Raw genomic sequence first — 15,016 nt, 5'->3', positions numbered from 1 at the left:
TGCTTCCACCCTACTGTCCTACAATACAAACCCTAGAAGTTGCAAAGTTCATCCAGAAATTATTTTTGTATGTTTGGAGTGTGTTATACCCTTTAAACAGAAGGCAGTGGACCAATCCTCAGCTGGGTAAACTAGCATAGTTCCACTGACTATTTGTTTCACTTGAAGCATTTCCCAGCTTTGCTTACCGGAAGATTGCTTTGTTGAGGTATTCTGCATGCGTTCTATGAATCTCTTCCAGATTTCCTACGGAACACAGTTTGTTTCCAAACTCACACCATGTAACATGCAAAATCTGGTTAGCTATATAACCCTGGATAACTTTTACAAAGTGCTGCATTTCATGTTTATACAGCTGAAGCTGCCGAAACTGAACGGAATTCGATGTTCGACTCACTAAGGCTGAAAAGAAAAAAACAAGATGTTGTTTTCAGCACCTGCAGAGACCATCTTTTGCATAAAAATCAGTTTGAGATCATAACCTGCAGAAACCAGCCTAAAATACCAAATAAGCTTTCTTGAATTAATGTTGGCTTTAAAGTTTTAATGTGACACTTTTAAGTAGCATGTTTACAATCAGGTACCTGAAACACAGAGCTACCAGCATTTTAAATGGTACCCTGTCTAATTTACTAATTTATCTTACCAGTGCGTTTCAAGTGGAACCAAACATCCTTGAGAGTCCAAACCATATGCTTCAACTGTAGCAAAAAGGAGAAGATCTTGTTGTACTTATTCATGCAGCTCTCTGTAATGACAATGTTCAGAGGCCAGTCAACCTAAAAAAGAAAGAAAGGCTGCCATTAACATCGCCCACATTACAGTTAGTCATCTCAGAATATTTTGTATCCCTTGCAGTCACAGGTATTAGAAAGATAACTGCTCTGGACACAACTGAATGAATGTGCAAAATGGTACCACTGGGTGCCCAAGTTGAGCAAACCCTTTAAAGTTCATTTAGACCACCTTAATTTCTTAACTCCGTTCCCCTGAGGCATACTATACACACTAATTATACACCAAAGAACAAATGATAAACATGAATGCTCAAAGTAAAAAAAAAAAAAATCATGGTGTGGGGCAAAATGTAACTTTCAAGTACTCTTTTCTATGTGCTTTCTTACCTTGTACCTTAGCTCTAAGCAGCTCAAAGCATCAGGAGCATTGGGCTTGAACATTTCTGGAAGGTACTTGAGTGCAAAAGAAAGATTAGAAGCCAGCTGGGTATCTCCATGAAGACTATACTGCAATGCTTTATTTAAGATAGAATTGAGAACCAGAGGATTCAACAGTTCACCAGGAGTTTGCCCTGATCCAAGCTAGGAAAAAAAAAAACAACCCATATTATTATTCTTAGAGAAACACTGAGAGAGTCATACTGTTGTGTTAAAATAAATTTAGTAGCAGGTAAGGGTGACTATACATGTGCTCTGGGGTGGGGGATTTTAATTAATGATCTTAAAGCGCTCCCGCTGCTATTTTGAAACGTGGGATGCTGAATACGAGACACTGCAGCACACTGGAGCATTCTGATTAGATTCCAGCAGATTAATCAACTCTGTTCCAACATGTTCTAATCAGACTGTGTCAGACCACATGTAAAAAATGCCCTAAATGACTTAAGTAGCCCAAATCTCATTTTCAGAAGGGACTTAAGCTCTTAAGTCTGAGACCAGTTTGGCCAGGATTTAGGCATTAGAACACATACAGCTTTGGCCCGTGTAAATAAATCTGATTTGACTGGATTTAGGGGCCTAGGATCCCCATGCAGCCAACAGGGAGACTTAGGCAATGTACAGAGCAATTCAATTTGACAGGATTTAGGCATGTAGGCAGGCATCTTCAAAAAGTGATCCAGGAAGCCTAAGGAAGTTTTCTGTGGACTAAGCATCTCTCTATTACTGAACTGAATTGTTTCAGAGGTTAGGCAGGAATTAGACACACAGGTGATGATCAAAACAAACTTCTGAGCATGCACAAAAACCTAAGTGCACTTAGGGAACTTCTCAATCCAAAATAAGGGCACCACCTGGACTCAGGTGCCTAATGAGTTGTGTGGCTTCTTGAACACAGCAAATACAGACCATCCTTTCAAATGTAGGAGCCTAAACACTGCTTAAGTTGTTTAGGTACCAGTGGGACCAAACTACATCTGCCCCTTGGGAACCTAAGTTCCACACATTTTCAAAGAGACTTACATTCATGAGTATCTGATTTATTTGAAACTAGGAATTAGTTTTTGCCACAGTATCATGATTGAAAACAAAGAAACCTGACTAGTTTCACATTAGGTCTCATGAATGATCTAAATAGATAAGCATATTATGAAATAAACTTTTCATATTTTATTTTTATTTTATAGGAACATTAATGTATTTTACATTGGTTTACTAATGAAAGATTAAATGTTATGAAAATGTAAATGAGACCCAGCTCATTTATTTTTCAAAACATAAACCTATGGGCTCAGCTACTGTTATGGGAGCTATACAGAGACATACAGAGCCAATTCACACTTGTAGGCATATAACAGAGGTCAAGGAACCCTGTTAATTTAAGAAGGAGAGAACAGCAAGCTAGGACAGCAATTTGCTGTAGACAGCTAAGATAACAGCCAACAGAAAGCCAAGACAAGGGCTAATTGCTGCAAGTGACTTCCTGGGAACTAGATGCACCACAACAGGTGAAATAGTAGACCTATAGGCTAGTAAAAGGGCAGAGCTTGCAGCTCAGCTGAACAGTCTGCACTAGATGAGAGCACACTGCCCACTGAGTCAAGGGGACACACTTGTAGCTAGTCTGAGGTACACATGATTTGAAAGGGTGGAACCCAGGGGATATAAACTCAGTTTACATCCCTATAGAAAGGAGGTCCTGGAGTCTGAGACTGTTGGACATACACCCACAGACACACAAGGTACCCCAGAGCTAGAAGGAGACAGGTAAAGGCGGACTGGGGAGCTGCTGTGGGATAGTGACCCAGAATGGGATTTAGGTATTTTAGCGTCAAGCAGTTTGCTTGTGCTTCTGACTGAAGGTCTAAAAGTGGCCATAGAGGAGACTGGTGGCTACAGGAGGTGCCCTGGAGGCACGCTGTGCTTTGAGTCCTGCAAGGGCCAAGGGTCCAGTGCGCTGAGTAACCTGATGTGAGGACAGGGCCAGAAGGTGCAGTGAACAGAGCCAGAGTAAGATGCATGAGGCATGGACATTTCTACAGGGGAGGCTGGAAGCCTAGGGCCATGATTAGTGCCCCTGAGACGCAGGGTGATTTAACTAGAGGCTTGGGCCCAGAGAAGAGAGAGAGAAAACAAGTGGCAGAGGCCAATCAGAAGGGCAGCACCTCAAAGCTCATGCTGAGTCTCTAACAGCCAGTCTCTAAATATACATGCATCTAAAAAGTGGCAGGTGACTACAAGGCAGTAGCCTTTGAAAGCTAGAGGAGGGGGCAGGATTAATACAGCTGTCCTTAGGGTTGCATTAATAAAAAATCATGTAAATGAAACATTCAGGATTACAGGATGTTTTTATATTATCCTGACCTCCTTGCATCTGTTAAAATGGCTGAGCAAAAGGTCCAGATTCAACAGGGCAGAAAATAGTCCCAGTGATTTCTGTCAGACTTGTCACAGGCTGAAAGTTAAATACAAACTCAAGTGTTCTCTTGGATCGCACCCAAATACTTACAGCTTCTGAAAGCTGGTTCTGACTTGCCCGCTGCAGTTTCCAGCTTCCCCAAATGTGCTCTTTGTAGCGCTGTACAGGATTTTTGAGGTGGGAGGGTTCAGACCAACTCCTTACCGCACTGGCCCCTGAAGGGTGATGGGAGGGGAGGGATAAGGCTCAACCAGTGGCAGTGGGCTCCAGTACACAGTAGCGGCCAGAGCAGCAGCATGATGGGCCAAACCCTGTATAGGCTATTGTGGAGTTCTTTTCTCAGCTCCAAATTAGGCGTGATATCCTCTGCCTCCTTTTTCAAATATTTCTACACTTTACTCAGTGAAATGAGCAACACGATACACTCAAAGAATTTCTTGAGCCACATAGGGCCACTTCTATGTGTATTTCTAGGTGCAGGTATATTTTGGCCCACAGTTACTTAAGTCTCAGCAAGGCCTCTTTGTTACTGGATTTGCTGTGTTGACACAACAGGAGACAGAATGCATAACAGGAAAATAGCTCAGACAGGAGTCTAATTCACTCCAGTTTATCACCATGTTTTTAGCTCATATTCTAAGTGAAGAAGCTAGTTATGCCTTAACACCACTTTATGGAGCATTAGAACTTAACAAGCTTCATGCCTGTTGCAAAGAATATACAATATACAAGAATTACAAAACAAGTGATGCAAATACCTTCTCAAATAGTAGGTCACTGAGTGACTGTGCAAATTCCCCATCTTCCATTAACAAAAAGTGTCTTAGTGCTTCAAAATGCTTCTCTACATTCAGTTCCACAAAATAGTAATCAACTACTGCTTTGTTCACTAGGGAAACACTAAAAATAAAGAGACAGGAATAGGAATGGAAGAGAGTTCATACTTTGTGTGTGTGTGCACATGCACAACCCTACACAAGGTAGGGCCAGCTATACCTAAAAACAAACATAAACACAGATGTGGTTATCCCTGTTAGCTGGAATTCAGGCAGAAGGTAAGGTAGGGGGCACCTTAGAAACTAATTGGCTCAGAGACACATGAGCTTTTGTAGGCAACAACCTACTTTGCAGATAATAATTTACAACTACATTAATAGCATCCGATGAAGCAGGTGGTTGCCTATAAAATAATCTGAAGTAGCCAATTTCTTGTACATTCAATATATCACTGGGACATGGGTTGTTTCATTGTGTTGGCATATACAGTTTCCCTTTGCTGTAGCAACAAGGTAAATAACTTCCATCTGGGTGCATCTACACATGCAATTAGTGGGGAGCAATAAACTCCTGTGCAGTTTGCACTGGAGTTTATATCCCCTGGGAACAGAGTTTATACATACGCCTGAGACTACAAAACACTGAGCTGGGGAGGAGCAGCCCTGGGCTGGCCCTGTGGTCAGGGTGGCAGCACTAAGTGGCAGAGGGCCTGGTTGGGGCATGAGGGTGCTACAGTGTGGGGCTAGCCAGCAGTCCGCCCCTACACTGTAGCACCCTCATGCTTCAGCCAACCCCGGTCACCAGCTACACCTGAGTTTTCATACACTTAATGACTTGTCCTGGCCAGTACTATCCTATGGCAGAGTTTAGTAATTTACTGTACCCTAATACAGCCACATGTTTAGATGGTGATCCTTTACTGCAGTTAATTAGTCAACTCTGTAATAAAGTGCCCGTGTAGCTGCACCCTCTGCTCCAAAACAGCTTGTAAGAGGCTAAAACAACAAACATGATAAATAACAGATTCAAAATCAGACATCAAAATGCTATTTATAGCATATTGGTCTGGAAAACCAGGAGGCCGAGAAACTCCTATTCCTTAACTCTTGAGACCTGATTCAGTTTCAGGCCAACACTCGTTTCAGACTGAAGACCCCTGAATTAGCTGCACTTCTGGAAGAATGGAAAGATGTTCAGAAATATGTGTGGAGCTCAGTTCTAATGGAGAATGACCACTAAACAAAATTAAGCAAATTTACAAAACGAGTTCTTACTATTACTAACTAATACTTACTGAGATACTAAGGGAGCAGTAATAGAACGTTTCATCAGCACTGGCAGAGATAAGAGCTCACTAAGTTGCACAGCTGTTTCATCTGTTGCTGACTGCATCAGAGGATCCACTGGGAAAGTGTATGATCTTGGTATGACATGATGTAAGAGATGGGAAACTGGAAGCTCTGCTAAATTGAAAAATATTAAATTGTGGTAAGCAATTAGACTTGAATATCTGACAAGACTTTTCAATTAAACATCTAAAATCATTCTGGGTTAGAAAATTATAACATCTAGATTTCAGATTGTTATACACAGAAATGGTTTTTCTGACTTAAAACAGGGTATTTTTCTGTATCTTAAATACTCTGATTTCTCATTCAAGTTCATTAGCTTTTTCCATTCATGTACCATTTCATGAACTCTACTCACACATCAAATCATAGCTGTCTTGGTATTTTTCAAGACAGTACTGGTCTGATAAGGCTTTTAGATATGCTTGTTCTTTCTTCCAGGTATCATCCTCATCACCTCCTTTCTCTTTAGCCTCAGAAGTACTAGGCTCACAAATTAAAGTTTCTTGAGATATAACATTTGGTACAGTTGACTTTTCAGGTTCTTCTGTCTAAAGGAAAAAGACAATAACTAACTACTTTTGTCAGAATGGATTTCCATATTTGTACAAATCTTGTTCATGTAGGAGTCTTTCAAATGCCATGAATACTAAGAAGAAGTAAAAATGGCCCAGCACACTCTGCTTATAATTAGCAATTAACAGACTTGGAGAGAAACAAGATACTTCAATCACCAAGTGTTGACCACTTTGACACCGTAGAGATGGGAGATCCCTTCCACAGGTAACTTCTTACCTGTGAACTCTGGGGAGTCTCTCTAGGGAGATCCCTGATGACATCATTTGCAATTACTGTAATTACAAAAAAAAGAAATAGTATCAAAAAAATCAAGTTCATGAATACATAAAATAGAGCTAACTACTTTATGTAGTTAATTAGCATCTGGTTTGTATTTAATATCTGCTTTTAAAGTACACAATAGTTCCTGAAGTCCACAAAATCTATACAAAAAAATCACAATTCCAAAGTGAAATTTTAATTTCACACAATATTGTGCAAATGGCACTGCTATATTTAAATGTGTCATGTTCCTTTGATTTCACAATGAAAATTATATATTCAAAAACCCATAGATTTAAGTGATCTACAAATGTTTAAATCAGAAAAAAAATAGTTGTGCCCTTTTATATACAGAGAACCAGACAGGTCACAATTCTGGCCTCTAAATTCTAACACCTATTATAAACCATGCATTCCATTAAATCATAAAATACCCAGACAGAACATACTTATTTTCACAGGAATCAACAAAACTGCTGACTGAATACACTTTGATTATTATGCTCTAACCTTCTTGCTTTTCTTTCTCTCCTATGAGGTTTTCTTGCTTTCCATCATTTTCAGCATTAGAATCTGAAAGGACCGGACCCTTGTCAGAGGACTGTAACTTTAGCAAATCCTCTCCCTTGCCACCTGATGTTTTATCATCTCTTGTACTTCCATCAACGGGAGAACCTGATCTATTATACAGAAATGTCTGAACCGTAGAGTCAGATGACAGACCAGAGATAGGTTTACGATGAGGCAACGGATCCTTTTCGGTAGAAGGGGCCCACTCCCCTATCTGAATGCTTGATTGAGATGCATGGCCAAAAGGGCTCCAACGAGGTTTTAAAGGCTCTGCATCAGAAACTAACTCTCCAATTTTTATGTGAGATTGTGAAGCATGTCCATGGATGTTCCACCTGGGCCTAGAGGGTACAATCTCAGATACATTTTCTCCAATCTTGATACTGGCATCAGATGCATGACCATGGATATTCCACCGAGGCCTTGCAGGCTCTACGTTTGATACATACTCGCCAATCTTAATATTGGCTTCTGAGGCGTGCCCATGAATATTCCACCTGGGCCTTGAGGGTTGTACCTCTGAAGCATATTCCCCAACTTTAATATGGGCATCAGAAACATGGCCATGGATATTCCATCGAAGCTGGCTGGGTTGAACTTCAGAAGTGTACCCCCCAATTTTTATGTGTGAATCTGAAGAATGACCATAAGACTTTAAGTTCAACTGGTAAGTCTCTGGCTGAGGTACATATTCCCCTATTTTAATGTTGGCATCAGATGTATGTCCATGAATATTCCACCGAGGCCTCCTATTTTCCACATCAAACACATTTTCTCCAACTCCGATATGTCCTTGTAAAACAGCAGATGGCCTGAGAACTGTATTAAAATCATATTCATTTTGCTTATGTAAATGTGTATCACTTTCTCCTTGTAATGCTTGTTTCAAAATAGGCTGATTTTCACTTACTTGAGAAAGATCTGAGTCAATATTTTGAAATGCTTCATCTAGCAAAGATCGTTGCATGCTAATGGGAACAGGTTGTTCATCCTGTGGTTTTGGTAAGAAATCTTCAAAATTCACATGGGATTCGGGCAGGGATTTAGTACTTTGTGATGGACTCCATGTTTGCTCTGTACTTTGTTCTGCAGCTGACTTAGAATGCTGACTAATAGGATTATTTACTGACTGTAGTAAAGGCAATGGCTTATGGGAAGAAGTAACATTTTCCATTCCAGATTCAGAATTAGCTTTGCCAACTTCCTCAACCGAATGTACAGGTTCCAAAGAAGACACCTGAAATACAAATAATTATTATATCCTGTGGCTAGTTTCACATAATAAAAACTTCTCTCACAAAGAACATTTTATTTTCAATTTCTTCTTTCCATGGGTAGACAGTAAAAACCATTCATAGTGCTATCATAGTGAATCTTCTGCTTTTTAAACAGATTTACCAAGTTTACTTTAGTGAACCTTGAACCTGCCACAAATTGTTATGCAGGAAAATAAACCAACCTGAGAACTTGGATCTCCAACAACAGTGTTTGTAACTGAAAGTGTCTGGTGCTGTTCATAAGGAATAACATCTAATTTCTTCCTATATTTCCCATCTGGAAGTTTTTCAAGCATCTCCTAAGAACAAAATAGCCAAATCACAAAGATTAATTGTACCAAATATTAAAATACTTCAAATAATATTTCTTTGAAGATGTAAAGATACCTTAGTGTGTTTTTGATCTTCCAGCAGGAACTTGAGACGGGCTGTTTCCAGTTTGTACCGCTGGATTTTCCACAAAGCCCTCTGCTCCCTACGGGCTGCATCATCAGAAAGTTTACTATAATGGTCAATTAATTCTTGCCTGAAGTAGAGAGACAACTAAATTAGAGACACTTGAAACTTCAAGTTTTAAAAGTCAGAAGCTTCATTCACAGAGCAGAAACCAGCTGAGAGAATGTGATAAAAAATTATGGCAATTTTGACAACAGAAATATTTTAATAGGACACTTAAGTGCATTTAATCTGTCAATTAATACAAATAAATTATAATAAGGTACATAAATACGAACCATGTCAAACTAAACTTTAAAAACTTCCATGGAGATTTGCTTACATATTAAATTAACAAAGTTACAAGAATAAATTGTTGTCAGTAAAAGCAATGTTGACTATTGAATAAGGGGTATCCTTGAACTTAATTAGATTTTGAAGGTCTGTGGTGATGCCTCCATTCCTCTTAATTGTATAACAGCCAAAGAACACCTAGCTTGGAAGAGAGGTTGCTAATATGTCACAGTAAAGAGCTGACCATCACACAACCAGTGAGGCATGTTCCAAGACATTAAAATACGAGCCAGTCTCTAGTATCCACTCAGAAAATAATCCAGATGAAACTGGTTTATGGGATTTACCATTACATACTACTTTGTGCCAAAAGATCCACTTGCATGGATCTCTGACCCCATGGACAGCCTAACTGAAATCATCCCAACACCTGGAAAGATTTAACTGCAGATTAAGTGCATTTAGACTCAGAAATAAGAATGGTAACCCACATTTAATTACTAGGATTAATAGTACAAAAAGGCTATGAAGCTTCCACTTCCCAATTTGAGCCTACTTTAATATACCACCTTTTTTCTTTATTATGACAAAAACCACAATACCTGTGCCTATTATGAGACCAAGAGAAAAGATCAGTATTTTTTAAGGTGTATGGTAAAATTTAATATACAACCTTTGGAAGACTAGCAAACACATTACCTTGCCTTTTTTTCCAATTCCTCTTCTAAAGCTTTTAGTCTTCTTTCTCTCTCTCTCAGCTCCCGTGCATAACTGAAATCATCATCAATCTCCTCCTGCTTCATTGCAAGGCGGCGCTACAAAAACATTTAAAACAAAAACCACTTGGTGCTAACAGTCTGGGAAATGTGCACATATATGTTTCCAATTTCTTGCTGAAGAAATACACTCATTACAATTCAACCAAAGAAATACCTCTTGTTCCTTTGCAAACTGCTCTTTCAATTTCTGAAACCGTTCACGTTTCTTTGCATCCAAAGTCATTTTTTCTGCCATCTGTCGATCTATTATAAATTAAAATGACTGTTATTTACATGAGCATACATAAACAAACAAGATTTGTTTGTTTAAAATAAAACAAGTATTAATTTTATACTATTAAATTAATACTACTATAACTTACCATTAATGGCTTTTAATGCTTTATTAGCGGTTTCTCGAGCATGAACAATTAACTCTTGCTTTGCAATTTCAATACGCAAATCCTAAAGAGTAAACATGTATCATTTTATTATGCTATTCAGATAAGAAGCTATGCTCTTGAATTACAGATATGCACTTTCTTTTCATGTACAGAAAACACAACTATCTAATGTAGCTAGCTTTCAAGATTTATACCCACAGTATTATGGGACACATTAGTCTAGTAACTAACTATATTAAATTTTAGCATGGCCTAATACATGAACACAATGGTCTGTTTATATTAATGAAGTCATGATAAAACAATTAACCATATTAATTACAACAGGATGTTGACAAATTGAACATATTAATTAACAATCAAGTTCTAATATAATAGTATCTTGAGTATTTTTTACTATAGATTAAAGATGAAGTCACAAAGAAATAAAGAGGAAATTCTCTAAAATTATTTTTAAAAACATAAAAAACCTGTTAAAATTAGAATGTAGCACGAATGACTCGCTGAGATAGTAGTAGAAAGAGTAAGCAGACAAAAGTTTAAAAGACTTTAACAAGAAACATTGGTTCTTTTAAACAGACAACAAACACAAGGAATCAGAATCCACTTCTAAAGAAAACACCCTAATAACACAAAAATCATTATTCTTTAATATTCATTTACCTTTTCTTCTTTGCTTATAGAACTATAACGGGCAATTCTTTCCATTCGACCCACATATATTGCACAATCTCTCTCAATCTCTTTCAGCTCCTCTAGAGAAAATATGACAGAAATCCGAGGAACAGGGATATCTGACCAGCATATGTAATGCTGCAAAGAAGAAATATTTTCCCATTTAAATATTGAGAATTCTGTAAAGTTTAAACAAGCAATTAGGCTGATGGTTGTTTATGTACAAAGCAAGCTTTTGCCGCAAAGAAACTTGACCTAATCAAGGTGTTTAATCATATTATGCTCTTGAACTGTTCACAGCTTTAAGAACCAAGTCCACCAAAAATTTCAATGCCTAAACTAGAAGTAGATATAACTTAGAAGACTAGGTTCAACAGTGTGCTGTTCAAAATTCCCATCTAACTGCAGAGACACCTGAAGTATGTAGATGCCTATGTCTCCACTAGTTAGATTCCCTTGATGTGTAGAGTGCTGTTCCTATGCAGGCCCAGACCTACTCTCATCACCCAATTCACTGCAGCTACACATAATCACATTTTTTTCAGGATGATACCAACCTCTGTGTTTTGCTGGCATTGTGAAATTATGAATACTTGACCAAACAGCCAAAAGCATTCATCAGCATCTCTCCTAGGGACAGAAGCTACAAATAAACTAGTTTAAGTTATCAGAAACTGGTTTAAACCTGTAACAGAACAGAAGCTCAGGGCATTTAAACCAGTTTCAAAATGGCTGAAATTGGTTTAAGATAAACCTGCCTGGCTGAATGTAGTATCAGACTTAACTGATTTGAGTCAACCCAGTTTATGAAACTGCTGTCCCAGACTCCTGGTTAAGTCCTGGTTAAATCACAGTCCCCCAGTATCCCAGCATATTTTGCAGCCCTGGGCTGGACTGTGCTGTCTGCTCCAGAGAGCAGGGCTGGCCCTGCCCCTCTGCTCCCTAGCTGGAACAGTGAGGGCTGGCTAACAATGGTGGGGGTGGGAGGGAAGAGCCAAGCCCAGCTGGGGATGGAGCCCAGTCAGCACGGGGGGAGGGGACTGCTCCCCACCCCAGGCAAACCCTGGCTGGGGTCTGCAGCCAGGGAGGGGATGCTAAACAGTTGAACACCTCTTCCCCCGCTCAAATCTACTGCTAACTGCAACTATGGACTACAAATCCCAGAGGCACATGGAAGCAGGACGAAGAAGTGATGACCAACCCTGCAGAGTCCCGCTGCTGTGATTTTGTACTGCAAATCCCAGAGGCCTCAGCGGCAGGAGGAAAAGGAAGCGAACACACAGCCCATGCTGGATATATGCCAGAGAGCTGTGCTGTACAGCCTTCTAGGTTCTGGCCTGAGCTACTGCAGGCATGTGGCTGCATTTCCTGAATCACAGGTAAATGTCTCTTCATGTCTGATTCAATTTAATATCTGCATTTTACAGTAACCTGCAAAGATTAAATCAGTTCAGCAACCTGCAAAGACTAAATCAATTCAGGCTTGGGCTTTCTGACCGTCTGTCCTTAGCCCTAGATGGCATCACTTATTATTAACGAAGACAGTTTCCCAAAGAACTAGTACACCTGCTTTAAGAATGTATTATTTTATCAGTAAAAAAATGAAGCAGGTACTTGCCCTAGGACAACACAGTTTCAGTAAGTTTATGGTTTTCCCACAAATGTATACATCATTGGCAATATGCTTCAAAAAAATAGGGACACAGTCTTCTACTTCTTTGGAAATCAAAACATATCCATGGGTCCAATAATGTTTATCTATAAACAAGACAAAAACAAGGCATATCAAACCATATTTGATAGTTAAATTACATGCAAAAAAACAAAGCAAGCAAAGTCAGAAGTACTGTGTATACATACTGTACCTCTGAAACCAAGATAATCCTCATTTACTTGGATCATGAACTCGCCGTAAACGTCCCTGAATACACCACTATACACCCAATCATAGATAAATCTAAAAAGAAAAACAACATGATGACACAAAGAATTAAAACTTCTTTTTCATATACTTATTTTATTTTAAGCAATATGCATATGAGTATTTTTTTGTCGTTCTCTCACACACACACACACGCACAGGATATCTGACAAAGCCTTGCCAAAAATTCAAGTCTAAATCATACTGGAGATAAAAATTAAAAGTCATATTTAGAATTTCACACTGATATTAAAAACATTTAACAATATTTGGTTAATTTTTGTCAGAACAAGTATCCTCTTCATGGTAGATTTTAACTAAACAAAATATTCTTCTCCAAGTAAGTACCTTAAGTACTTCTATCTTAATTTTTACACACACTTGGACATATATGTACCCTTTGTACTGTCATAAGGGTGGGGCAGAAAGTGATCAAGGACAAAAACTCATCTTTAAACTTGAGAAACTTCAGAGGAACATGTATAAAATATATGAAAACTAGTATTATAACTGCAACCACAACAACAACAGACGTAACCATAGCTTTAACCTTCTAATTTAAAAATATTACTTTGGGTGTTAACATTCTTATATTTTTATGATTTATAGAAGCAATACCAACCTTGGGGTTATATATTTCCTGAAGAGATACTGAAAGTGTGATTGGATTAAGAGTCTCCAGACAGCCACTATCTGGCAAGAAATGACTTCTATGGCACTTGTTATCAGAATGTCAATTAAGCAATAACAAATTTCTGAAAACACTTGCACACATTCATATAAATTTAAGGCTTTAATCTTACAATATACACCATAGTGGGGGAAATAGAAGTGTGGCTGCAAACAAAAACTGTAGGATTGGACCCATAATTAGGTATTTTAATTTAATGGAGACTTTATTAAAGATCATTCTTACTTAACAGTTATCCCAGTTTGGATTTAGGCATAACTAACTATGTTAGTGACAAAAAATGTTTTTTACTCATTTCTATTAGTACTAAAAGCTGTGACAGTGAAGCAGAATTTTTCCTGGCTTGAACATTAGCAACAGAAATGGTAAATAAGCACTAGTTTGTATTGTTAGCAAAGAAGCACAAGAAGAAGATACTGTTGTAGTCTCAGAGCCATGGGTGAATTTGATGGGCTGGCAAAAACAACAATTTTGTTTATGAAATGAATTGCTAAGAATCTGGTTAACTTGTCACTTTAAGGCTGATTAAAATACTCAAAGATTTTTGCTTGACAGTCTTACCAGCACTCATCGTGAACCAAGTATAACAGTCGATTGTCTATGTCTACTTGAGCCAAGTAAAGCTTAAGAATATCCAGTGCCTTATATCAGTCAGGCAGGTGCTAACAATGGTACAGGTATGCCAATTAATTATCAGAAGCAAACACTACAGTGATGTAGCATGCATGTATACTTGGAAATTGTTAATTGTACTTTTACAGATAAATGTTTTGAGTATTATGGCAGGGATTCAGTGCACCAACTAACAATACCAGAGTACAAATTATCCTAGTAACCAGTTAACCAGAATTCATTGTAATTTAATACCTGAGTACCAATGGCAAATATGGAACCACACAGTGCCATTTTTTTCAGTCATTCTTTAGAACAGAAACACATTATAGGTAATTAAGAACTATCCATATTTCTTATTGTCTACACAGTACAAAATTCCATAGATTTCACAGACACTAGGGCTGGAAGGGACCTCGGAAGACCATTGAATCCAGGCCCCTGCCCAAAGGGCAGGAAGTCAGCTGGGGTCATAGGATCCCAGCAAGATAAGCATCCAATTTACTCTTGAAGGTGTCCAATTTAGGTGCCTGAACCACCTCCGACGGCAGGCTGATCCAGACCTTGGGGGCTCGGACAGTAAAGAAATTCTTCCTTATGTCCAGCCTGAAACGGTCTCGCAGTAGTTTATAACCGTTCGACCTCATCATCCTCTGGGGCACTCTGGTGAACAAACATTCCTCCAGATACTGGTGGTCACCCGAATAAACTTATAGGTGGCCATCAGATCACCCCTGAGCCTGCGCTTTTCCAGGCTAGAGAGCCCCATGGCTTTCAGCCTGTTGTCGTAAGGTCTGTTTTCCTGACCTCTGATCATGC

At 38.8% G+C, this 15,016-nt stretch overlaps 1 protein-coding gene across 1 annotated transcript in view; it reads right to left on the bottom strand.

The window, feature by feature from the left end:
- The window catches only part of TUBGCP6 (tubulin gamma complex associated protein 6), a 30,171-nt gene that overhangs the window by 4,144 nt on the left and 11,011 nt on the right, over positions 1-15,016 (bottom strand). The window contains exons 8-23 of the mRNA XM_019543470.1: positions 12,839-12,930; positions 12,592-12,731; positions 10,962-11,111; positions 10,278-10,359; positions 10,070-10,158; positions 9,836-9,951; positions 8,795-8,933; positions 8,590-8,706; positions 7,071-8,367; positions 6,516-6,571; positions 6,079-6,271; positions 5,666-5,834; positions 4,353-4,494; positions 1,125-1,319; positions 647-779; positions 189-402 (exon numbers count right to left, since the gene is read on the bottom strand). Of these exons, the coding sequence (XP_019399015.1) occupies positions 189-402; positions 647-779; positions 1,125-1,319; positions 4,353-4,494; positions 5,666-5,834; positions 6,079-6,271; positions 6,516-6,571; positions 7,071-8,367; positions 8,590-8,706; positions 8,795-8,933; positions 9,836-9,951; positions 10,070-10,158; positions 10,278-10,359; positions 10,962-11,111; positions 12,592-12,731; positions 12,839-12,930 (3,324 nt within the window). The remainder of the gene's footprint in view (positions 1-188; positions 403-646; positions 780-1,124; positions 1,320-4,352; positions 4,495-5,665; positions 5,835-6,078; positions 6,272-6,515; positions 6,572-7,070; positions 8,368-8,589; positions 8,707-8,794; positions 8,934-9,835; positions 9,952-10,069; positions 10,159-10,277; positions 10,360-10,961; positions 11,112-12,591; positions 12,732-12,838; positions 12,931-15,016) is intronic.

This window comes from Crocodylus porosus, unplaced genomic scaffold (assembly GCF_001723895.1).
Source record: "Crocodylus porosus isolate Cpor-Errol unplaced genomic scaffold, CroPor_comp1, whole genome shotgun sequence".
NCBI classification, from domain to species: Eukaryota; Metazoa; Chordata; order Crocodylia; family Crocodylidae; genus Crocodylus; species Crocodylus porosus.
Note: the sequence above shows the minus strand (reverse complement) of the source record. Positions and strands in the feature narration are given on the sequence as shown.